This window comes from Dendrobates tinctorius, unplaced genomic scaffold, assembly GCF_039654945.1.
Source record: "Dendrobates tinctorius isolate UK_male_01 unplaced genomic scaffold, ASM3965494v1 ptg000071l, whole genome shotgun sequence".
Classification (NCBI taxonomy): domain Eukaryota; kingdom Metazoa; phylum Chordata; class Amphibia; order Anura; family Dendrobatidae; genus Dendrobates; species Dendrobates tinctorius.
In genome coordinates, this window is record NW_027361739.1 from 11,344,021 (window position 1) to 11,368,456 (window position 24,436).

The 24,436-nt window shown below is 46.9% G+C and overlaps 1 protein-coding gene across 3 annotated transcripts in view; it reads right to left on the minus strand.

Moving 5' to 3' along the window:
- Positions 1-402: 402 nt before the first annotated feature.
- The window catches only part of LOC141096038 (E3 ubiquitin-protein ligase RNF113A-like), a 40,593-nt gene continuing 16,559 nt past the window's right edge, over positions 403-24,436 (minus strand). For all 3 annotated transcript variants that reach the window (XM_073582404.1, XM_073582402.1, XM_073582401.1), the window contains 5 exons: positions 20,634-20,740; positions 4,099-4,188; positions 3,287-3,380; positions 693-799; positions 403-532 (listed from right to left, as the gene is read on the minus strand). In XM_073582404.1, the coding sequence (XP_073438505.1) occupies positions 462-532; positions 693-799; positions 3,287-3,380; positions 4,099-4,188; positions 20,634-20,740 (469 nt within the window). In that variant the 3' untranslated portion in view covers positions 403-461. The remainder of the gene's footprint in view (positions 533-692; positions 800-3,286; positions 3,381-4,098; positions 4,189-20,633; positions 20,741-24,436) is intronic.

Below are 24,436 nucleotides of genomic sequence, written 5' to 3' on the forward strand. Positions count from 1 at the left end.
TGAACGGTCTCGGGGGTATGTATATTCGGGTTGTTTGTCTATACTGCTATAACAGATGATGTTGTATAATGCAATTCTATATAAGTGTACAGGTGGTGTTAAAGGGATAATACAAGCTGTCTAAAGGGGGAATGGCTGGGGGTGGGGTTAGTTTGCATTGTTGAGGAGGGGTGGTTTATGGGAAAATCAAAAATGCTTGTACCACTGTTGTATGAATACTGTGATGTTCTACTTAATAAAAATCTATTTGAGTTAAAAAAAAAAAAAGAACATAAGTGCTGAAATCCCTGCAATCCCCCAAACTCTTAGCTCTTCCATAGGACGGGCCAATCAGTACTTTCCATGTGATATTTTTTGTATGTATTATGTGCCTTTGTTTTACTGCATCAGAAAAAAGAACACTCACATTTATATAAAGTTTATTGAATTAACAAAAAAAAAAGTGCTATAAAATCTTTCCGCTAGCCCTGTTCATCATGGGAATCACTGTCTTCCTGCTCGGGCTTGTGCTTCTCCATCTTTGCAATCAATTCTAAAACAAGCAAAGATATGGTTTATTAGTACAATACAAAAAGACAAGTCACTCAGAAACAAAGCAGGCGCCAGCACAGAGAGGAAATAGCATAGTGCCTGTGTTGTCTCAGCCACTGAGTAACATGGCTCCAACCTATTCCATTGTGATGTACACATACCTTTAGCTGGGTTGAACACTCCATATGTTTGTGTGTTGCAGACGTAGCAACGCTTGGATTTACGGTAATGCTGCAGGGCACAACCTTCACAAAAATAATGTTTACACCTGGAAAGGTAAAGAATCAGGATCAATAAATTGGCAATGTACTAAAGCCAGGGGAGATTGTGGTCCTGGACCGCTATAGGAGCCCCCAACCAATGAGTACTTATATACCCCTTCTTTTGATAAGCAACACACTATAATATATATTTATTTGTGCTCTTTCAGTAAATAAATGGTCCCAGCTTCAAATTATTATAAAGTAACAAACCATGCTGTACTCACTTCCTCTGGTCCATCAGTGAATCTCCCCTGATGCTCCCAGTATCTGGCACTGTCTGCGGCGCTGACGTCGCATCAAAACAGCAGCAATCAGTGTGCTCTGTGGCCCAGAAGGGTGCTGTCATGTTTCTGTTGTTGAAATACCTGGGGCCAGGGGTTACTTTCCTGTAGCTAATGCTTGGGGTGCCCTAGCTATCCCTGCTCGCTGGATTACTTCTGATGGTGAAGATGCTGGGGCCACATACCTTGCTGAACTCCTGCATCAGCCCTATATACAGTATGTCCACCTCCCCTATCCAGGGAAGTGGGGAGGTATAGTGTATGTATATACCCAAACCAGACTAACAAGGGAGGATATACAGGGATAAAGGAAAACACCAAATATGCACTCACAGACAACAGAGAGGAACACTGGGGAGAAAAGGTAGGAGAAGATGAGGAATTGCACACAACCGAAACACCTAGCAACAGTCACAGATCAACACTCCAAAATGTCTCTACCAACAACTGACTCCTCCGCTCCTCACCAGGCAGTACAAGACTTAACACTGTCAATTCAGATTCCAAGAGAGGAGTAATATATAGGAGAAAGGAGTGGCCAATACTGCACAGCTGGATCGCTATTGAAGACTATTGAAGAAAGTAAAAAGTAAAGTTTTTAAAAATATTAAATAATAAAAATATATAAAAAGTTCAAATCTTTCGCCCCATTCAAAATAATATATATATATATATATATATATATATATATATATTTTATCAAACCTACACATATTTGGCATCGCCGAGTTAATAATCACCCGATCTATCAATATATAAAAAGAATTAATCCAATCGGTAGACAGTGTAGCGAGAAATAAAAACTGAAACGCCAGAAATACTTTTTTTAGTCGCTGCAGCATTGAAATAAAATGCAATAACGGGCGATCAGAAGATCCTATTTGCACCAAAATGGTATCAATAAAAACGACAGATCGGTGCACAAAAAACAAGCCATCACCCAGCCCCAGATCCCAAAAAATGGAGACGCTACGGGTCTCAGAATATGGCAACATTTTTTTTTTTTTTTTTACAAATTTTGGAATTTTGCTTCACCGCTTATAAAAAAAAGAACCTAGACATGTTTGGTGACTATGAACTCGCAATGACCTTGAGGATCATAATGGCGGGTCAGTTTTAGCATTTAGTGAACCTATTAAAAAAGCCAAACAAAAATCAACTGTGGGATTGCACTTTTTTTGCAATTTCACCGCACTTGAATTTTTTCCCGTTTTATAGTACACGTCATATATAGTACTACTCAGTAAACTAACTTTGCACTGTTCCCTCCTTCCAAATATTATTCTGATTCTGCTCCCTACTATTCATCTGTCTCCACACCCTCTATGCACACGATAACTGCACTTGATACTTGACTATTGCACTTAAACACACGGGCTGATGACCGGATCATGCAGCTTTATAAGAAAATCCCTATTTATAATTGCCAGACCTGAAATAACAAGCACTTTTCACCTACTGTGTCCCCCCCTCATTTCCTTGTAGATTGTAAGCTTGCGAGCAGGGACCTCACTCTTAATGTCAATGTTTAAATTGTCTTAACTTGTATTGAATTTATTGTCTGTACATGTGCCCGCTTAATTGTAAAGTGCTGCGGAATATGTTGGCGCTATATAAATAAAAATTATTATTATTATATTATTATTACACGTCATGGTAAAACAAATGGTGTCATTCAAAAGTACAACTCATCCCGCAAAAAAAACAAGTTCTCACATGTCGATATTGACGGAAAAATAAAGTTATGTCTCTGGGAAAAAGGGCAGCAAAAAATGAAAATGCCAAACCAAAAATACCTTTGGTCATTAAGGGGTTAAAGCTATGTTCCCACAGAACGTATTTGCTGGGTACCTCTTGCTATGGAGGTCCCACAGTGACCCGGATATCACTGCAAAAAATGCACATTTCCCCATTTGCACAGCAAACGGTGAAACTCACACTTGCATCTGCAACATAAATTGACTGTTTCGGATCTCAAACCCGCCGTTCTTGTCACTTTACGCTGCAGTTATATTTTGAAGCATACATGACATTTCTTAAAATCTCATGCACTTTTGTGGGGCTGTAAAACGCATGTGATTTTCAGCAATCGAAAACTGTGCGAAAAATCCACTGTGTTTTTGCATCGTGGGAACGAAGCTTAAGAATTCCGCTACTAATACTTTACTGGTTTCTCCCGATCTCTTCTAACAACCCTCTTGCTTCACTTACTTTGTAATGATCGGGTTCTTAAAGGTATCTCTGCAGATGAAACATTTAAAGGGCAAGTCTTCTTCATCGCTGCTCACCTCGTAATTCTCCTCATCTGGAAGAACAATTTACAAAGTGATACAGTTGTGAAGCCATTATTATTACATAGATTTAGGATTTCTGCCCATACTTTACATTATAAATAAATGCATGACACTTATGGCAGATGGAGTCAGGCAGGTTTTCCTCACACAAGCTGATCATGTTTGTTTCCCCATAAGTGGCGCATGTTTTCTGGCTGCTTCTCATCCCCTTTATCCATAGAAATCTCATGGTTAAGTCTAAGGTAGTGACAAGTAAGTTACCATAGTCCAATCTAGCTATGTTAGGTCAATGGCTCAGAAAATTACAGAATATTGCATCCTCTATACAGCAGTACCGGACTAAGATCAGTTGCCGTGCTTCACATTGTGTTTAGTTACACGCTAGCTGTCCCTATTGGGGCCTACGTCCGAACTCCCTGCAAATTGGGATTTGGGACTGTGTGCCAATGGCGCCATAGACTATAGTGGTGCCGACAAAACGAACTTGCGCTCTGCCCTGCATTATTTTAGGGCGTATATGCTTAGGAGGCGGCAGACACTGAAATGTAGACTATGCCAGAATCCAGTTTTGTGGGTCTGGGGTGGTAGGGGGTCTTTGTCTCTATGGGAGGGAAGAATATATCCCTCCTACATCATTGTTTTTACATAAAATGTTCTAAAACCTGCAAGTAGGATAATAATATTAATGTAGACAGTGACCATTAATGTGCAATGGGAGTTACTTCATACCGTTGGCGCCATAACGTCCCTCCTCCAGCTCTCGCTCTAGCTGCCAGCCATGTTTGTAGTCGGAGCGGTCGTGAAGAAATTTACAGCTATCTGAAATAAAATAAACCAAACATAAGATACCATATAAGTAATAATCATCCGAGTCCTGACTAAATAACAAGCATAAACATAGACATCCGTTACTAAGGTGCAATACATTGATATAGCCTCTAGGTGGTGCTCAGTTATGAAAAAATAAAGATAAGACACTGGACATGTTAGATTAAAAGTCATTGCGACTTATGACTTACAGCGATAAACAAAAAGAAAAGGATAATCAGAAAGTAAAAATGTAATCATAAAATCTACTGTTATTGTTTTGTTGCTAATTGGGAGTTTCTTAATTCACTGCCTGCTCAGTCTCCTACGATCACTGTATTTTTCGGACTATAGGATGCACCTTACCATAAATGTTCATTCACACGACCATTCGGTCCACGTGCTAGTTGTGGGTAAAGAAAAACAAAAAAACTCGGGCCAATGTTATTCATTGGAGCAGTGCAGAGGAGTGATTTTTTTTCACTGATCAAATCTGCAAAAAAAAAAAAAAAAAAAAATCGCAGCATACAGTAGTGTTGTCCATAGATCAGATGAGACTCGCCCACTCAAGTCTATGGGTGTGCAAAAAAAGAAAATCAGACTCCACAGTATAGCATCTGATTTTTACGGATACATTACGGGAACTGTAAGTGATTAATAGCTGCTGCTGAAAAAAAAAATGGATGACAAGCGAAAAAAAAAATAATCCAACTTTTCTGGATGAAACGGAACGATTTTTTTTTTTACACACTCGTATGAACCTAGATGCTCCCCAGGGTTAGATTACAGACAGATTAGCACAAAGGTGGCCACTAAAGTAAGGTAATGACACTTCAAATCCAACATAACCACAAATTAGATTACAGACAGTAAGAAAAATAGGGATTTTGGTGTACTCAACGTAAAATCCTTTTCTCCGAGCAAATCATTGGTGGACACAGACAGTGGGTGTTATGCTGCTGGCCACTAGCAGGACGCTAAGTAAACACAGAAAAAAGTTAACTCCTCCCCTGCAGTATACACCCTCTCGCTGGCTGGGAATTCCCCAGTTCGGTGAAAAAGCAGTAGGAGCATTAAACGAATAACAATAATCATAACTCTGTCAAAACCTAAAAATGCTACAGTGAGCCAATAGGCCAAACAGGGAGGGTGCTGTGTCCCCCAATGATTGGCTCGGAGAAAAGGATTTTACGGTGAGTACACAAAAATCCCTATTTCTCCTACGCCTCATTGGGAGACAGACAGTGGGACGTCCTAAAGCAGTCCCTGGGTGGGGAGCATACAACTGCTAATACCCCATGTACCACTGGCTTAACACTGTGGTACTGCCGATTGCAGGATGCGTCTTCGAAGAGCTGCATTTGCAGAAGCCTGAGCATGAATTTGGTAACGTTTTGTAAAGGTATGCAGACTGGACCAAGTCGCAGCCTTGCAGACATGCCTTAGAATGAATTTGGTTATGTTTTGTAAAGGTATGCAGGCTGGACTAATTTGCAGCGTTGAAGACCTGTTCTGCCGACGCCTGGTGCTGAATGGCCCAAGAGGCGCCCACTGAGCGGATAGAATGTGCCTGAATCCCTGCTGGGACAGGTGTGTTCCGGACACGGTAAGATTCCTGAATAGCCAAGCAAATCCACCTGGCTAGCGTGGCATTTGAAGCGGCTAGACCCTTCCTATGCCCCTGTGGATGTACGAACAGGGCATCTGACTTGTGGAAGGGAGCCGTCCGCGAGATGTACCGTCTCGGAGCTCTGACCACATCGAGGGTGTGGAAGGCCATCTCAATGCAATGGACTGGAGCCGGACGGAAGGAAGGCCAAACAATTTCTTCATTGAGATGAAAAGAAGACCCGACCTTTGGGCAGGAAAGACGGGGATGTCCTGAGAGCTGCCTCGTCCTGATGAAGATTCCGGAACGGAGGACGGCAGGACAGGGCTGCCAATTCAGAATGTTGTATAATTGACGTAATTGCTGCTAGAAAGACCACCTTCCAAGAAAGAATAGCTAGTGGTACGTCCTGCAGTGGTTCGAAAAGAGCCTCCTGTAAGGCTCCGAGAACCAAGTTAAAATACCATGATTACAATGGCCATTAAAATATAGAGGCGCCACCTAGGAGACTCTCTGAATGAATGTCTTCATTTGAAGTTCGGTGGCAATTTTGCATTGGAATAGCACTGACAAGGCTGAAATCTGGCCCTTGAGCGAGCTAAGCGCGAGACCGGACGTTAATTCGGATTGTAGGAATTCCAATATGGAAAGAATAGAAAACACCAGTGGGGATCGACCATGGTCCTTGCACCACGAGAAGAAGGTTCTCCAGGTGCGGTGATAAGTGTGCATGGACACGGGTTTCCTAACATTAATCATGGTGGAGATCACATCGGGAGAAAAAACAGCCTGTGCTAAAAACCAGGATTCAACGGCCACACCGTCAGACAGGGCCCCGGAATTCTGGTGGTAAAGCGGGCTCTGTGAGAGTAGATCCATGCGATTTGGAAGTCGCCAGGAAATGCCGGCGACTAGTTGTATTAGTTCTGCATACCATGGCCAGCGCGACTAGGCTCACTGGTATTTCCTCTGCTCTAATTTTCTTGATGACCCTCGGGAGCAAGGGAAGAATGCAAGGGAGCCGGAGCCGGTGCCACAGCAGAACTAGGGTGTCCGCTCGGAAGGCGCATGGATTGCGCGATCGGGTAATGAATCGAGGAACCCTGTTGTTTAGATTTTAGGGCATATGATCCACATCCGGAGTCCCCCAGCGATGGCAGATCTGCTGAAAAAACTTCCGGATGAAGAGACCACTCTCCTGAGGCAAGGCCTTGGCGACTGAGAGAAAAAAAACCACCGGCCAATTGTCCACACCCGGGGTGTGGATTGCTGAGATGGGCGAATGGTTGGTCTCGGCCCAATGGAGGATGTGACTCACTTCGTGCATGTCCATCCTGCTCCGAGAACCCCCCTGACGTTTTATATACGCCACAGCCGTGGCGTTGTCGGATTGGATCCTGATGAGGTGACCTGCGAGGAGATGGTGGAGTCTCAGTAGAGCTAATTTGATCGCTCGAATGTCCAAGATGCTGTTGGGGAGACGTGACTCTCGAATTAACCAACGACCCTGTGCCGTGTGGTGATGAAGAAAAAAACCGCACACCAGCCTAGGAGACTGGCGTCGATGGTCACCACCTACCATCATACTGGGAGAAAGAACATCCCTTAACTCAGGGAGGATTTCAGTGTCCCCCGCTTGGGGGCTCGTCTGACCAGCAGGGACAGAAAGAACCAGCGGTCCAGGGAGAACGGGTTCTTGTCCCAAGTTAACAGCAACGCATGTTGTAAATGGCAGAAATGGAACTGTGTGAATGGGACCGCTCCTATCACTGCCACCATGTTTCGGAGAACTATCATGCTGAAAACGTATGGAGTGAGAAACCGGTCGAGAAAGAGTCCGCGCTGCCTGTTGTAAGGCTCGGGCCTTTTCTGGAAGGAGAATGACCAACCCGCGGGAAGAGTCCAAAATCAATTCCAAAAAGGAAATCTGCTGGAGCGGTGTTGGGGAAGACGTTTTGAAGTTTATCTTCCGACCCAGGCGAGAAAGTGTATTTACTGTGATATCCACGGATTTCTCGCAGGCTGGAAGGGATGGACCCTTGATCAGCAGGTCGTCCAGATATGGCAGTACCACCACTCCCCGAGCATGCAGAATGGCCATGACAGCTGCCATGGCCTTGGTATAGACCTTGGGGGCGGTGGCGAGACCGAAGGACAAGGCAACGAACTAGAAGTGTTCTTCTCGAATTGCAAAACGCAGAAACTGCTGGATGATAGGGACTCTCCCTTTTGCCTGGAGGCGACACCAATCGGAGGAATTCCATTTAGAATCGCCATACTTCGACAAACTGATTTAACAGCTTGAGGTCCAGTATGGACCGCATCGTTCCTTCCTTCCCTTTGCAGCGCATGAACTGGCCGAAGGAAAGCTGTGACTGAATGACAGCAGACGGCCGCCTACTTTGTCGGTGTCTGCCGGATACCACAACAAGTCATTGAGTAGAGGATCTATGGGATCTGCTTCCTTAAATCCAGATTCTGTCGGCCTGGATTTCCAAGAGCCGTTAGGTCTGTGAGAGACCTGGGAACCTCTGTCTCGATGCGGGGACCGACCTGATCCGGAAGAGAAGGTTGTGGAGGACCAGCTGGAGCTGTTGCGAAAAAAGGTTGAAAAATAAGTCGGCTGTTGATCCCGAAAACGGCCGGGCAGCCCCTTGTTGGGAAAGAAACCTACTCTCCCCCCCCCCCCCCCCCCCGGAAATGAAATGAGCTGGTCTAGTTTCTTGTCCAAACAGGCGACCAGTTTGATACGGCAGAGAAGTCTATGGAGGTGGAATCTTCTGATGGAGACTGCATTAACGGTTGCCTTAGCAGCGCAATTAGCGGCATCTAAAGAGGCGTCTACTGCAAAATCCCCTGCGTGAATTATCTGTTCAAGTGGCCATTGCCTTGGCCACTCAAGTCGCTGCGAAAGATGGGAAAAAAGCCACTCCTGAAGCTCAAAAAAAAACCAACTGAACTGGCGAGGTAGCCAATTTGACAATTGGAGGGGTTTTGGACTGAAAAATGGATCAAAGCGTTTTAGGAGCAAGGCACAATACAGGAGGATCCACCGAGGGGGACTGTAACCAATCCGTCATTAGATCTGGAGTAAAGGGATATTTAGCCTCGATAGGCTTTTTCCCTGTGAACCGCTTATGTGGTCGGTTCCTACGCTTCTAGACAATGTCCTTCAACTCCGGATGGCTGGCAAATACCCTGCATACACGTTTAGTCTTCTTAAAGGAGATAACGTGTTCCGGAGCAGGAATATTCTCCTTGTCCAACATCAGAAACTTGTTGACTGACTGTCAGAGAATCAAGCGATTCATGGACATTTGGGGAATTCTGAGGGACTGACATGTCAGACTCGAATTCAGAGACATGTTCTCTGCGAACATTAGGAGAGGGAGAGCGAGAGACAGAACTCGCCGAAGCTGAATCGCGAGCATGACTAGGGGACGCGTCATGGGTCCGCTTTCTAGAGACCTGAGGATCCCTTGAACGAGCATGGCCCCTGCTGGCGGACGGTTCCCCGCCGTTGCCAATGTCCTCCTCGGGCGGAAAAGACGCGTTCTGACTTAAAGAGGATTCCCGGAGGAGTGTATAGCCTTGGTCAGTGGCTCCACAGACAGTGACAAGGACGCAGCACACTCAGGGGGACTAAGCGCAGGGAGCACCTTGCAGCGGCGGCGGATGGCGTTTTAGCACAAGCCAGGTCGCAATCCGTGCATAGCGGATTAGCCTGTGTACTGGGCAAGGCAGTCTTGCAATAGGTACCAGCGGTAAAGAACGCAGTGCACTTCTTATTAGCCCCCTTTTTTGCTTCCTTAGACTGAGACATAGTGCCCGTGAAAGGGTTACAAGCAGAGCCTGGGCTGCAGCTGCAGGGAATGTGCAGTAAACGGGTTAAGCTTTTCTCTGAGAGCAGATGCAGCTTACCCGCGGTCCTGACGCTGTGTCCCTGGGAGGAATATCGGTGGCCCTGTAGCGTCACCAGGCGGTGTCCATCCGTGCGCGCACCCCCGCAAACGTCAGAGCCCGAGGAGCAGAGAAGGGGTTAAGGACATGGCCCCCGAGACTAGCAGGGCGCCTCTCGTACAGAGCAAGAGGCGCCAAAGACGTGGGCGGCGAAGCTAACAGTGGGTGGCGCTATGTAAATTGCGGCCTAGTAGGCCGAAAAGCCGGGGACTACGTTTTTGGGCCTACCTGCGGCGAGCGACGGGTGAAGGGGGAGCGGGGGGCCGCGACGGGGCGCCGGTATGCCGCCACTGAGACTTGGTCAGCGCTTCTCCCAGGGACCAGGACCCGACCCCATACCTCCAATCCGGTGCTCGCTCCTTCTGCGCTGTCTAGGAGCCTGCAGGATTCATCCCATATCAGATCCTGAGGTAAAAAAGCTCCCGGGCGATGTAGCAGAGCCGGAGAGGTTGTTACAGGGGTATTGCTCTATCGGTCCACCCTATGGGCAGTGGGACAGAGAGCTATGGGGCTCATTCCGGGCATCCAAAAACGCTGGCCAAATCTTCTACGTGCGTTCCGTGTGCTCACCCTCGTATCCGTGAGGGGTACCGGGACCGTAAAGGAGCCATCACCAGAAGAATCAGCCCCAGTCGTCGCAGGAAACATGGATTTTTGTGAGTACTCACCGTAAAATCCTTTTCTCAGAGACGCTAATTGGGGGACACAGGTACTGTGGTGTATGCTACCGCCATCTGGAGACTGACACTAGGCAAACAACACAAGGTTAGCATCCTCCCCTGCCGTATACACCCTCCCCCTGATTGCGGGCGGACACCAGTTTGGTGCAAAAGCAGTAGGAGAACAATAACAATCAGCCTTAATGCAGAAAACAATATGTCTGGCAAAGAAAAAACCACCCTGACATTCACAAAAGAAATACACATTAAATAAACAAGAGCCAACTGGCTAATAGTGTGGGTGCTGTGTCCCCCAATGAGGGTCTCGGAGAAAAGGATTTTACGGTGAGTACTCACAAAAATCCATGTTTCTCCTTCGTCTCATTGGGGGACACAGGTACTGTGGGACATCCTAAAGCATTCCCTGGGTGGGAGATTGACTCACCGATCCAAGCTACATGCACCTCTTGTTTAAAGGTGCGCTACTGCTGCTTGGAGAATCCTTCTACCCAGGCTCGCATCCGCTGAAGCCGGAGTATGGATGTTATAATGCTTGGCAAATGTGTGCAGGCTGGACCAGGTCGCTGCTTTGCACACCTGTTCCGCCGAGGCCTGATGCCGAAGCGCCCATTGCCCGAGTAGAGTGCGCTTTGATCCCTGACTGAACCGGCGCACCTCTGATGCGATAGGCCTCCTGAATAGTTAAACAGATCAATCTGGCTAAGGTCGCTTTTGAGGCAGCGAGTCCCTTCCTGCACCCCTCAGGGAGCACGAACAGCGTATCCGTCCGTCGAAAGGGTGCCGTCCGCGACACATACCTCCTAAGTGCTCTCACCAGGTCTAACGTGTGAAGAGCTTTTTCCACGCGATGCACCGGTGCCGGACAGAACGAGGGCAAGACGATATCCTCATTGATGTGGAAAGAAGACACCACCTTCGGAAGAAAGGGGGGAGCTGGTCTAAGCACCACCTTATCCTAGTGGAAAGCGAGAAAAGGTGCTCGGCAAGACAGAGCCGCCAACTCCGACACTCGCCTCACGGAGGTAATGGCTACCAAAAACACCACCTTCCAAGAGAGGAACGATAAAGAAATATCCTGCAGCGGCTCAAAAGGAGCTTCTTGCAGGACACTCAGGACCAGGTTAAGGTCCCAGGTGCCCACTGGTGCCCTATAGGGAGGTACTAAATTAGAGACTCCCTGGATGAAAGTCTTCACCTGCATATTAGTAGCAATCTTCCGCTGAAAAAGGACGGACAACGCCGAAATCTGTCTCCTAAGGGAGCTCGGGGCCAATCCCGCGTCTAGGCCTGATTGGAGAAAAGCCAAGATGTTGGGAACAGAGAATGTCAGGGGCGAAAACCCCCGTTCTCAGCACCAATCGAAGAAAACCTTCCAGGTGTGATGGTAGATTCTTGCCGAGGTAGATTTCCTGGTGCTAACCATTGTAGTGACCACTTCGCGCTCGAACCCCGCCTGGGTTAGAATCCAAGATTCAACGGCCATGCCGTCAAACACAGGGCCCCTAAGTTTGGGTGGAAGATCGGTCCCTGGGACAGTAGATCTGGACGCTCTGGTAGTTACCATGGGACGTCGATGAGCAGCTGTACAAGATCTGCGTACCACGCCCACTGGGGCCAATCTGTTGCCAGCAGAATCGCTGGAACCCCTTCCATTTTGATCTTCCTGACGACCCTTGGGAGCAATGGCAATGGGGGAAACAAGTATGGAAGACAAAACTGGTTCCATGGTAGAACCAACGCATCCACCTCGAACGCCGTGGGTCCCGTGACCGAGCGACGTACACGGGCACCTTGGCATTCCTTCTGGACGCCATCAGGTCCACGTCCAGAGTTCCCCATCATTGGCAAATCTGCTGGAAGACCTCGGGGTGCAGGGCCCATTCCCCAGCCACGACATCCTGTCGGCTGTGGAAGTCTGCTGCCCAATTTTCTACACCTGGGATGTGGACTGCCGATAATACCGACTGGTTCTTCTCGGCCCACTGAAGCACGTATCCTATCTCGCGCATGGTTGCCCTGCTGTGCGTGCCCCCTTGATGATTTACATAAGCCACCGCTGTGGCGTGGTCCGACTGAATCCGAATGGGCCGTCCTGCTAGGAAGTGCTGAAAATGCTGCAGCGCCAGCCAGACCGCTCGTATTTCCAACAAGTTGATCGGGAAGCGTGCCTCCTGTTGCAACCATTGGCCCTGAGCCGTGTGGTAGCGAAAAACTGCTCCCCAGCCCAGGAGGCTGGCATCGGTCGTGACCACTAGCCAGTGCCTTGGGGGAAAAGGGAGGGTCTGATTGTCCACCACTCCAGTGACTGCCTGACCTGAAGGGACAGCCGGCACTGCTGATCGAGCGAAAACGGGTTTCTGTCCCAAGCTGCCAAGAGGGCGTGCTGTAGAGGGCGAAGATGAACCTGGGGAAACAGAATTGCTTCCATTGCTGCCACCATCTTCCCTAGTATCCTCATCCCAAAACGAATGGTGTGAGGGACTGGCTGCTGGAACTTCTGGGCTCCTTGCTGGAGCGCTAGGGCTTTGTCCTGAGGGAGAATTACCAACCCTCGGGAGGTGTCGAAGATCATCCCTAGAAAGGAAATCCTCTGGGCTGGGACAAGGGATGACTTTTTCCTGTTGATCAACCACAGTTAGAAGGCGGGGTAGAGGCGGGGTAGAGGGAAGAGCACCAGGGAGGCTAGTCCTGATCTGGCACACCCCAATAAGTTTGCTAAGTTGGCAGATGAGGGGAGTGTTAGTGCAGGAGTAGCACTGCTGCAGCAAGGCATGTCCTCTGAAAGCTGGAGGAGTGTCTGCTTCAGTAAGGAGGGAAATAGGAGAGCAGGGCAGGCCAGACAGGTTCTGGTAGTGGGAGACTCTATTAGGGGAACAGATAGGGCAATCTGTCACAAAGACAGGGATTGTCGAACGGTGTGCTGCCTACCTGGCGCTCGAGTCCGACACATCGCTGATCGGGTTGACAGATTACTGGGAGGGGCTGGTGAGGATCCAGCGGTCATGGTGCACATTGGCACAAATGACAAAGTTAGAGGTAGGTGGAAGGTCCTTAAAGATGATTTCAGGGAATTAGGCTGTAAGCTTAAAGCAAGGACCTCCAAGGTGGTATTTTCGGAAATACCACGTACCACGCCAGAGAGGCAATGGGAGATTAGGGAGGTTAATAAGTGGCTCAGGAATTGGTGTAGGAAGGAGGGGTTTGGGTTCCTGCAGAACTGGGCCGACTTCTCAGTTGGCTACAGGTTCTACGCTAGGGACGGGCTGCACCTCAATGGGGAGGGTGCAGCTGTGCTAAGGGAGAAAATGGCTAGAAGGTTGGAGGAGTGTTTAAACTAGGGACGGGGGGAGGGTATTCCTTTTATAAGAGGGGAAGACAGTGCAGATAGAGACCTGGGCACAAATAATGACATTGGGGGTGGGGGTGGCATGGGGGGTGGGGTTAGAACAGTTAATAATTTAAGAATAGAGGTACAGAGAGATACATAAAGTGCATGTATACTAATGCCAGAAGCCTCGCCAACAAAATGGAGGAATTGGAGTTAATGTTGTTGGAACATAATTATGACATGGTGGGGATATCTGAGACATGGCTGGACGAGAGCCACGACTGGGTGGTTAATTTACAGGGCTATAGTCTGTTCAGAAATGACCGTACAAAAAAGCGAGGGGGAGGCGTGTGTTTATATGTAAAATCATCCTTAAAACCCATCCTTCGTGATAATATATATGAATCTAATGAAAATGTAGAGTCCCTATGGGTAGAGATAAGGGAGGGGGGAAAAATAATAAATTACTGATAGGGGTTTGTTATAAGTCTCCAAAAATAATGGAAGCAACAGAGAATATCCTCATAAAGCAAACAGATGAAGCTGCGACTCAAGGAGAAGTCATTATTATGGGGGACTTCAACTACCCTGAAATACATTGGGAAACTGAAACCTGCAGTTCCAGCAAAGGTAATAGGTTTTTGACAACTATGAGAGACAATTACCTTTCACAACTGGTTCAGGACCCAAAAAGAGGGGGGGCACTGCTAGACCTAATATTAACCAACAGGCCAGACCGCATATCAAATGTAAGGGTTGAGGGTCACTTGGGTAATAGTGATCACAAATTAATAAGTTTTCATGTATCCTTTAATAAGATGTGTAGTAGAGGGGTTACAAGGACACTAAACTTCAGGAAGGCAAATTTCCAACTGATGAGAGATTATCTTGGTGCAATTAACTGGGACGATATCCTGAGACATAAAAATACACAAAGAAAATGGGAGACGTTTATTAGCATCCTGAATAGGACCTGTGCACAATATATACCGTATGGGAATAAACATGCTAGAAATAGGAGGAAACCACTATGGCTAAATAGAGCTGTAAGGGGTGCAATAAAAGATAAAAATAAAGCATTTAGAGAATTAAAGCAAGTAGGTAGTGATGAGGCATTAAATAAATACAGAAAATTAAATAAATTCTGTAAAAAGCAAATCGAAACAGCAAAGATTGAGACAGAGAGACTCATTGCCAGAGAAAGTAAAAATAATCCCAAAATATTCTTTAACTACATAAATAGTAAGAAACTAAAAAATGACAGTGTTGGCCCCCTTAAAAATAGTCTGGGTGAAATGGTGGAGGAGGATGAGGAAAAAGCCAATATGCTAAATGACTTTTTTTCAACAGCATTTACACAAGAAAATCCCATGACAGATAACATGATCAGGTATAAAAATTCTCCATTAAATGTCACCTGCTTAACCCAGCAGGAAGTACGGCGGCATCTAAAAATCACTAAAATTGACAAATCCCCGGGCCCGGATGGGATACACCCCCGAGTACTGCAGGAATTAAGCACAGTCATAGATAGGCCATTATTTTTAATCTTTAAAGATTCCATAATAACAGGGTCTGTACCACAGGACTGGCGTATAGCAAATGTGGTGCCAATATTCAAAAAGGGGACAAAAACTGAACTTGGAAATTATAGGCCAGCAAGTTTAACCTGAACTGTGGGTAAAATCCTGGAGGGTTTTCTAAGAGATACTCTACTGGAGTATCTGGAGAAGAATAACCTTATGACCCAATATCAACATGGGTTTACGAGGGACCGTTCCTGTCAGACTAATCTGATAAGCTTTTATGAAGAGGTAAGTTCCGGACTGGACCAAGGGAATGCAGTGGACGTGGTGTACATGGACTTTTCAAAAGCTTTTAATACGGTGCCACACAAAAGGTTGATACATAAAATGAGAACAATGGGGATAGGCGAAAATATGTGTAGGTGGGTTAAGAGCTGGTTCAGGGATAGGAAACAAAGGGTGGTTAGTAATGGAGCACACTCGGACTGGGTCACGGTTAGCAGTGGGGTACCACAGGGGTCAGTTTTGGGCCCGCTTATTTTTAACATATTTATTAATGACCTTGTAGGGGGCATAGAGAGTAGAATTTCAATATTCAGCTTGGGCTGATACATGACAAATGAGCTTTAATGGGGATAAATGTAAGGTCATGCACTTGGGTAGAACGAACAAGATGTATAATTATGTGCTTAATTGTAAAACACTGGGCAAAACAGTCACTGAAAAAGACCTGGGTGTATGGGTGGACGACAAACTCACATTTAGTGGCCAGTGTCAGGCAGCTGCTGCAAAGGCAAATAAAATAATGGGATGCATTAAAAGAGGCATAGATGCTCATGAGGAGAACATAATTTTACCTCTATATAAGTCACTAGTGCGACCACACTTAGAATACTGTGTACAGTTCTGGTCTCCGGTGTATAAGAAAGACATAGCTGAACTGGAGCGGGTGCAGAGAAGAGCGACCAAGGTTATTAGGGAACTAGGGGGTCTGCAATACCAAGACAGGTTATTACACTTGGGGTTATTTAGTTTGGAGAATCGAAGGCTTAGGGGTGATCTTATTACAATGTATAAATATATGCGGGGACAATTCCAAGACCTTTCTAATGATCTTTTTACTCTTAGACCTGTGACAGGGAAAAGGGGGCATCCTCTACGTCTGGAGGAAAGAAGGTTCACAGATGCGGATTCTTTACTGTAAGAGCAGTGAGACTATGGAACTCTCTGCCATATGATGTTGTAATGAGCGATTCCCTACTAAAATTTAAGAAGGGACTGGATGCCTTTCTTGAAAAGTATAATATTACAGGGTATATATACTAGTTTCCTTAATATTGCGTTGATCCAGGGAGCTAGTCTGATTGCCGTATGTGGAGTCGGGAAGGAATTTTTTTCCCCCATGTGAAGCTTACTGTTTGCCACATGGGTTTTTTTTGCCTTCCTCTGGATCAACATGTTAGGGCAAGTTAGGATACGATATGGGTTGAACTAGATGGACTTAAAGTCTCCCTTCAACCTTAATAACTATGTTACTCTAAGCGGGAGAGTGAATCCAGTGTAATGCCGACATTCTCCTCGCATACCTGAAATGAGGGACCCTTCACCAAGAGGTCGTCTAAGTAAGGCAAGACGACTATGCCCCGAGAGTGTAAGATGGCCATTGCGACTGCCATTACCTTCGTGAACACTCTGGGGGCGGTGGCTAGCCCGAAGGGCAGCGCTGCAAACTGGAAGTGTTGGCCATTGATGACGAATCGAAGGAACCTTTGATGCGGCGGGAAAATGGGGACGTGTAGGTAGGCATCCTGGATGTCGACTGAGGCTAAATACTCTCCCTGTTCCATGGCCGATATAACTGAACGGAGAGACTCCATCCTGAAATGTTTGACCCTGATGAATCTGTTCAGGAGCTTCAGGTCCAAAACCGGCCTGACAGTCCCATCCTTTTTGGGGACTGCGAACAGGTTGGAATAAAAACCCCAAGCCCTCTCGTGCTCTGGTACGGGAACTATGACCCCATTATACTGGAGTGAATCGATGGCCCCCAGCAATGCCTCCGTCCGGGACTTCACTTTGGGAAGTCGGGACAGAAAAAACCGTCTTGGGGGGTACCTGATAAACTCTATCTTGTACCCCGAAGACACCAGTTCCGCCACCCATGAGTCGTGTGCTACGTCGACCCAGACATGGCGAAAGAAGAGCAGGCGGCCGCTTAGCCTGCTGATGTCACCTACAACGTGCCCCGAATCATTTGGCTGAGGATTTCTGAGGCCTGGTCCCTCTCGACCTGGGCTGGCGCGCATGCAGCCTCCCCAATAGATTGGGTCTATATGGGACCTGTCGCTCCCTATCCTCGTTGGAGCAACTTGGGCCGGCCGAACTGGCGGCCATCGTCCATCCAGTGTTGCGAAAGGCCCGAAACCGCGCCGGGACCTGGCGAAAAGGCTGTTTAATTTTCTGCTGTGGGAGGAAGCTGCTTTTTCCCCTTGTCGCGTCGGAGATGAGCTGATCCAACTTCTCCCCTAACAGGTGGCCTCCCTGATAGGGCAAGGAAGTCAGAGACTTCTTGGAGATAGAATCAGCTCGCCAAGATCTTAACCAAAGGGCTCTCCTAATGGCCACCGCGTTAGCGACTGTCGCACAATTGGCCGCATCCAAGGAAGCAATGATCAAGTAGTCTCCAGCCATAGCAATCTGATTTGCGACCTCTGACACCTCCGCAGGCAGGTCTCTATCCTGCAAGGCCTTACTCAATGATTCCGACCATGACATCATGGCCACCCACGTCGCCGCGAATGAGGGAGCGAGCGCTGACCCTGAAACCTCAAAAACTGATCGAGCCAAGCTCTCTATGAGCCTATCAGTGGGGTCCTTAATTGACGAGCCACTCGGTACCGACAATAGAGACTTCGAGGCCAGGCGCGACACTGGTGGATCCACTACTGGTGATTACGTCCATTTTTTACGGAGATCCGAAGCAAATGGATATCTTGCCTCTATAGTCTTTTGGCCCGAAAAGCGTCTATCTGAGTGTTCTCTGTGACGCTGCACTATGTCCTCAAATTCTGGGTGAGTACCAAACACTCTGTGGGGACGTCTGGCCTGCTTAAAGGCCACTTTATGGCTCAAAGCCAAAGTAACCTCATCCTCCACCCCCAGGGTCTGATTGACAGCTTCAATGAGGCTGTCCACTGTCTCTCGACACCCTGGGGTATCTAGGTCCAGCGGACCGTCTGAGTCACAATCCGAACTCTGCCCGCTCCCGACCATTGGTGAGGGAGAGCGAGATGCTGAACTCCCAGATGCCGAGGCACCGGATAGCCCGGGAGACCTCGTGTGGGTCCATATCCTCCGCACTTGCCTGGCATGAGAGCGGCCCCTGCAGGCCGAAGGTTCTTGTGAGGTGGAGGACCCCTCCTTGACAAGCGAGCCACTATCCCTACCCCCATTCGGGGTGCGAAGAGACTCAATCGCCCTTGTAAGCGATGCCATAGATTGGGATAATGATAGAGCCCAGTCCGGCGGATTTTGCTCCCCAGACTCCGCTGCCGGGGGGGGGCTCCTGGGCACGTTCGGAGTTGCAGGCCTCGCACAACTTGCTGCTCTGTGCTCGCGTGAACGCAGCCCTACAGGAAATGCATGCAGCGTAGAGGAAAGTGTGCGTCTTCCCTTTCCCGGCCATATTGCATCTGCCAGGTGTTTTGTCTCACTGTTTTTTTTTTTTTCTATAGGGGGGGGCACCCCTTGGTCTCTAGCGTGCTCCCGCAGACGTGGCTGCACTTACCCGCTCCTGCGTCCCCCTCACGTGCTACGCTCCTCTGTGGGGCAGGCTGAACACTTTACCAGTCGCGGCCTACCCCGATTTGAAGCCGGGGGCTGCGTGGACGGGGGCAGGACTTCCGGCCGAAGCCGCGGGCTAAATTTTTAGCATCCGCCCGCGGAGGGGCAGCGGCGGCCCTTTGCTGCTAATCCCTACCCAGCGCTACCCGGTAAAAAAAGAAACGGGGGGGGGGGAAATTTGAGAGCTGCATGCTCAGTGAGTCTGCTCTCTTCTCCCCTGCTGCCCAGGAGCCCTCACGCACAGCCTAGCAGCTGAGCTGCAGTGCGCCGAGCCCACCCACGCCCTGTAACTTCATCCGGGACCGCCAACAGGTATGAAAACCACCGGGGAGGCGGGGGTGGTGGGAGATCCAGGACGGTGCAGGCATCCTAACTCCATCCAGCTTCCAGGGCCGAGGAGAGGGACCGTCCGCCACCTTGCAGCACCTCCGTCTAGCGTTGGAGCAGTGGGGGCCGCTCAGACCGTCTTGTGCCACTGTACAGCCCATGGTTTCCATACCTAGGGGTGGTCAGGGCTAGGTCCAGCATCAAGTCCCACGTCGCGGGAGAGGATACATGGAGGGACACTCGCATGTGCTCGCCCGTTGATGGTTTGGGGAAATCACACCCTTTCAATAGGATCCGTTGCCCCTGTCTCATCTTCATATAAAAAAAAAAGAAAAGAAAAAAACAAACTAAAATAAAAAATTCTGGGGAAACCCAGATTTGTCCCACGGTGCGGGAAAGGATATGTGGAGACGATACTCGACGCGTGCTCACCCGTTGATGGTTTGGGGAAATCGGACCCTTTCAATAGGATCCATTGCCCCTGTCTAATCTTCATGGGAAAAAAGTCTGGAGAAAAAAGACCAGACGTGTGCCTCCATAGACGCTAAGCAAAAAACTGGTGTCCGCCCGCAATCAGGGCGAGGATGTATACGGCGGGGGAGGAGCTAACCTTGTGTTGTTTGCCTAGTGTCAGCCTCCAGATGGCGGTAGCATACACCCACAGTACCTGTGTCCCCCAATGAGACGAAGGCGAAAGTGTACGAGGAGGTATACTCCGAGTGCTTGCCTGTTGTTGGTTCGGGGGATAGTGGGCCGTAGAAAGGAACCGTCGCCCCCTTCACTCCGTTAATTAAAAAATAAAAATTTACAGAAAATTCAAAAATAAAATAAAAACAGTGGGGTCTGAAGCCAGACCCAAGTGCCTCCTACAGACGCTAAGCAAGAACTGGGGAATTCCCAGCCAGCGAGAGGGTGTATACTGCAGGGGAGGAGTTAACTTTTTTCTGTGTTTACTTAGTGTCCTCCCAGTGGCCAGCAGCATAACACCCACTGTCTGTGTCCCCCAATGAGGAGTAGGAGAAAAATGTTTCCTGCAAATTAAAATTTTCCTAGCAGCATAAAGATCTGAAGGGGTTAATGTCACAGATTTTGAAGAACTAGGGTAGAATAGGAAACTAATCGATGATTGTATATCGCTTATGGCTTGCACATTATGTACAGACAGGACGTCGGCCTGCGCTCACCTCCAAAGCCACAAAATCCGGTTTCCTTGTAATCCTTACAAATATCGGGTTGGTAGTCCCATCGCACTGTGGCTCTTAGATGCTCTGGGGCCCTGATAGGACCTTTCCTGCCACAAAACACAAGGTACGTAGAATGGGGAGGGGTGTGGAATTGAAACAGATTTCACATTTTGTGGTGGTTTTGTTTTTTTACATACATTTAATAAAGATGACATATTTCACACACTGATGTGACAAAAGTTGTGTTGCCATTTCACATAACCTTTCCATACATGCAAAATCGCGGTTCTGAAGTGTCTCTTCCTGTTTACTCTACTGAAAATGTTGGTCTCCTTGGAACCTTTTCCATTTTTCTGGTCAAACAACTTTTCACTAAATAACTGGAAACGCAACAATTTCCCATTGAAAGATGCCTTTGGTTTCCCCCTACTGATTGCAAAGGCATGTAATCTGCGTGTAACATGCGCTCACACACCTCTGCAGGGTGACCGTTCGGATCAGCGGTAAAGTGGTTCCGCCGGTTGGAGCGGTGTGCGCTCGGAAGCCGCAGTACCATCAGAGGAACACAGACTCTATAGCTAGTCGGGTAGTTCGCTCCCATCATCCAACTCGCTTTACATCAGCGCTTACAAGCACTTTTCAGTAAAGCCTTGTAAGCACTGTGCACGCTCAGTCATACCAGTAGGCTGCATGGTGGCACTAAACTACACAAAGCTGTAAAAAAAAAACTAAGAATTCTTAAGAATGGAGAATATTTTTAGTAAGATTAAAATTGAAAAGCTTGTTTTTTTACAAGTACTTTACAATTTTAACCATTACTGATTTTGAGAAAACCCCTTTAACCCTTTCACAACGTGCGTCGTATGTAAGTCAGAAGCGAGTAGATGGAGCGGGCTCACGCACCACATACCTGGCAAGCGATGGACCGCGATTGTTAGACTGTTAAATGCCACTGTCAATCTTTAACAGCGGCAATTAACTCACACCGATGTCGTGATCGCGGATGGGTTGTCATGTCTCATGTCAGCTGATGACCCCCGTAACTGTCATTATGGAACTCCTTGGAAACCCTGCCAGAGGCAAAACTTCAAAAGGACACTTTGATTTCTGCTACATGCAGCGATGCTGAGGAATAGCTGCATAAATCACAAGCGATCGAACGATCGCATCTTCAAGTGCTAACAAATTAGAAAAATGGAAAAAAAAAAAAAGGTTCAAATCACCCCCCTTTCCTCCCAGTGAAAATAAAGCGACATGAAAATATGCATATTTGGTATCGCCACGTTCAGAAAAGTCCAATAAAAATATAAAAACCATTAATCCAATCGGTAAACACCGTGACAGCAAAAAATTCAAGAACGCCAAAATTACATTTTTTCGGTGGCTACAATTCCAGAAAAAATGCTGTGACAAGCGATCAAAAGTAACATTTATCAGAAAATAGTACTAATAAAAACATCACCTTGCCCCACAAAAATAAAAAGTAATTGGATGAAAAATAAATATGTCACGGGTCTTGGAAAATGTGACACATCCCCCAGATTTCTTTGCTTGTTTTTTTTTTTGCAAACTTCAGATTTTTTTACACCACTAAAATAATAGAAAAAACTGGACATGTTTGGTATCGCCGTAATTGTATTGTTGAGGAGAATCGTACTGCATGGTCATTCTTACCACAAAATGTACACTGTAAAAAGAATTCTCAAAAAAACAGAATTGTGGTATTTTTCCCACAATTTTGCTGCACTTGGAATTTTTCCCCGGTTTCGAGTACACCATGTGGTCAAATGAATGGCATCATTGAAAAGTACAACTTGTCCTGCAAAAAAACAAGCCCTCATATTCCTATGTGGACAAAAAAATTAAAAAAGACTTATGGCTCTGGGAAGAAAAGAATAACCTTATCTGCAGGATGAATGAGAAATTGTAAATTAATGAATTTATGATTACAGACTTCTTTGATCACAATAACACTTCCGGTGAGGAGGAAGAGCTGTATGCTACCACTCCTAACAGGCCATCAATCAGATTGTTGGGGTGTTGACTCTTGACATCCCCACCAGCTCTTGGCACCCCCACCAGCCAGCTGATTGAAAGGTGCCGTAATGCATGTCCGAGAGCTCTGGTCTCTTCATTGTACACATTGCTCTGTATACCTGCACTTTGCCTACTTAGTGGTATCTGTGCTTGATTTTACAGCACTGTCCCACTGACGTGAAGTAGACAATAGTAACATAGTAACATAGTTATTAAGGTTGAAGGGAGACTTTAAGTCCATCTAGTTCAACCCATATCCTATCCTAACTTGCCCTAACATGTTGATCCAGAGGAAGGCAAAAAAAACCCATGTGGCAACAAGTAAGCTTCACATTGGGGAAAAAAATTCCTTCCTGACTCCACATACGGCAATCAGACTTGCTCCCTGGATCAACGCAATATTAAGGAAACTAGTGTATATAACCTGTAATATTATACTTTTCAAGAAAGGCATCCAGTCCCTTCTTAAATTTTAGTAGGGAATCACTCATTACAACATCATATGGCAGAGAGTTCCATAGTCTCACTGCTCTTACAGTAAAGAATCCGCGTCTGTGAGTATGCTTAAACCTTCTTTCCTCCAGACGTAGAGGATGCCCCCTTGTCCCCGTCACAGGTCTAAGAGTAAAAAGATCATTAGAAAGCTCTTGGTATTTTCCCCGCATATATTTATACATTGTAATAAGATCACCCCTAAGCCTTCGATTCTCCAAACTAAATAACCCCAAATGTAATAACCTGTCTTGGTATTGCAGACCCCCTAGTTCCCTAATAACCTTGGTCGCTCTTCTCTGCACCCGCTCCAGTTCAGCTATGTCTTTCTTATACACCGGAGACCAGAACTGTACACAGTATTCTAAGTGTGGTCGCACTAGTGACTTATATAGAGGTAAAATTATGTTCTCCTCATGAGCATCTATGCCTTTTTTAATGCATCCCATTATTTTATTTGCCTTTGCAGCAGCTGCCTGACACTGGCCGCTAAATGTGAGTTTGTCGTCCACCCATACACCCAGGTCTTTTTCAGTGACTGTTTTGCCCAGTGTTTTACAATTAAGCACATAATTATACATCTTGTTCGTTCTACCCAAGTGCATGACCTTACATTTATCCCCATTAAAGCTCATTTGCCATTTATCAGCCCAAGCTTCTAGTTTACATAAATCCTCCTGTAATATAAAATTGTCCTCCTCTGTATTGACTACCCTGCAGAGTTTAGTGTCATCTGCAAATATTGAAATTCTACTCTCTATGCCCCCTACAAGGTCATTAATAAATATGTTAAAAAGAAGAGGGCCCAAAACTGACCCCTGTGGTACCCCACTGTTAACCGTGACCCAGTCTGAGTGTGCTCCATTAATAACCACTCTTTGTTTCCTATCCCTGAGCCAGCTCTTAACCCACCTACACATATTTTCCCCTATCCCCATTGTTCTCATTTTATGTATCAACCTTTTGTGTGGCACCGTATCAAAAGCTTTTGAAAAGTCCATGTACACCACATCCACTGCATTCCCTTGGTCCAGTCCGGAACTTACCTCTTCATAAAAGCTTATCAGATTAGTCTGACAGGAACGGTCCCTTGTAAACCCATGTTGATATTGGGTCATGAGGTTATTCTTCTCCAGATTCTCCAGTATAGTATCTCTTAGAAAACCCTCCAGGATTTTACCCACAGTTGAGGTTAAACTTACTGGCCTATAATTTCCAAGTTCAGTTTTTGTCCCCTTTTTGAATATTGGCACCACATTTGCTATACGCCAGTC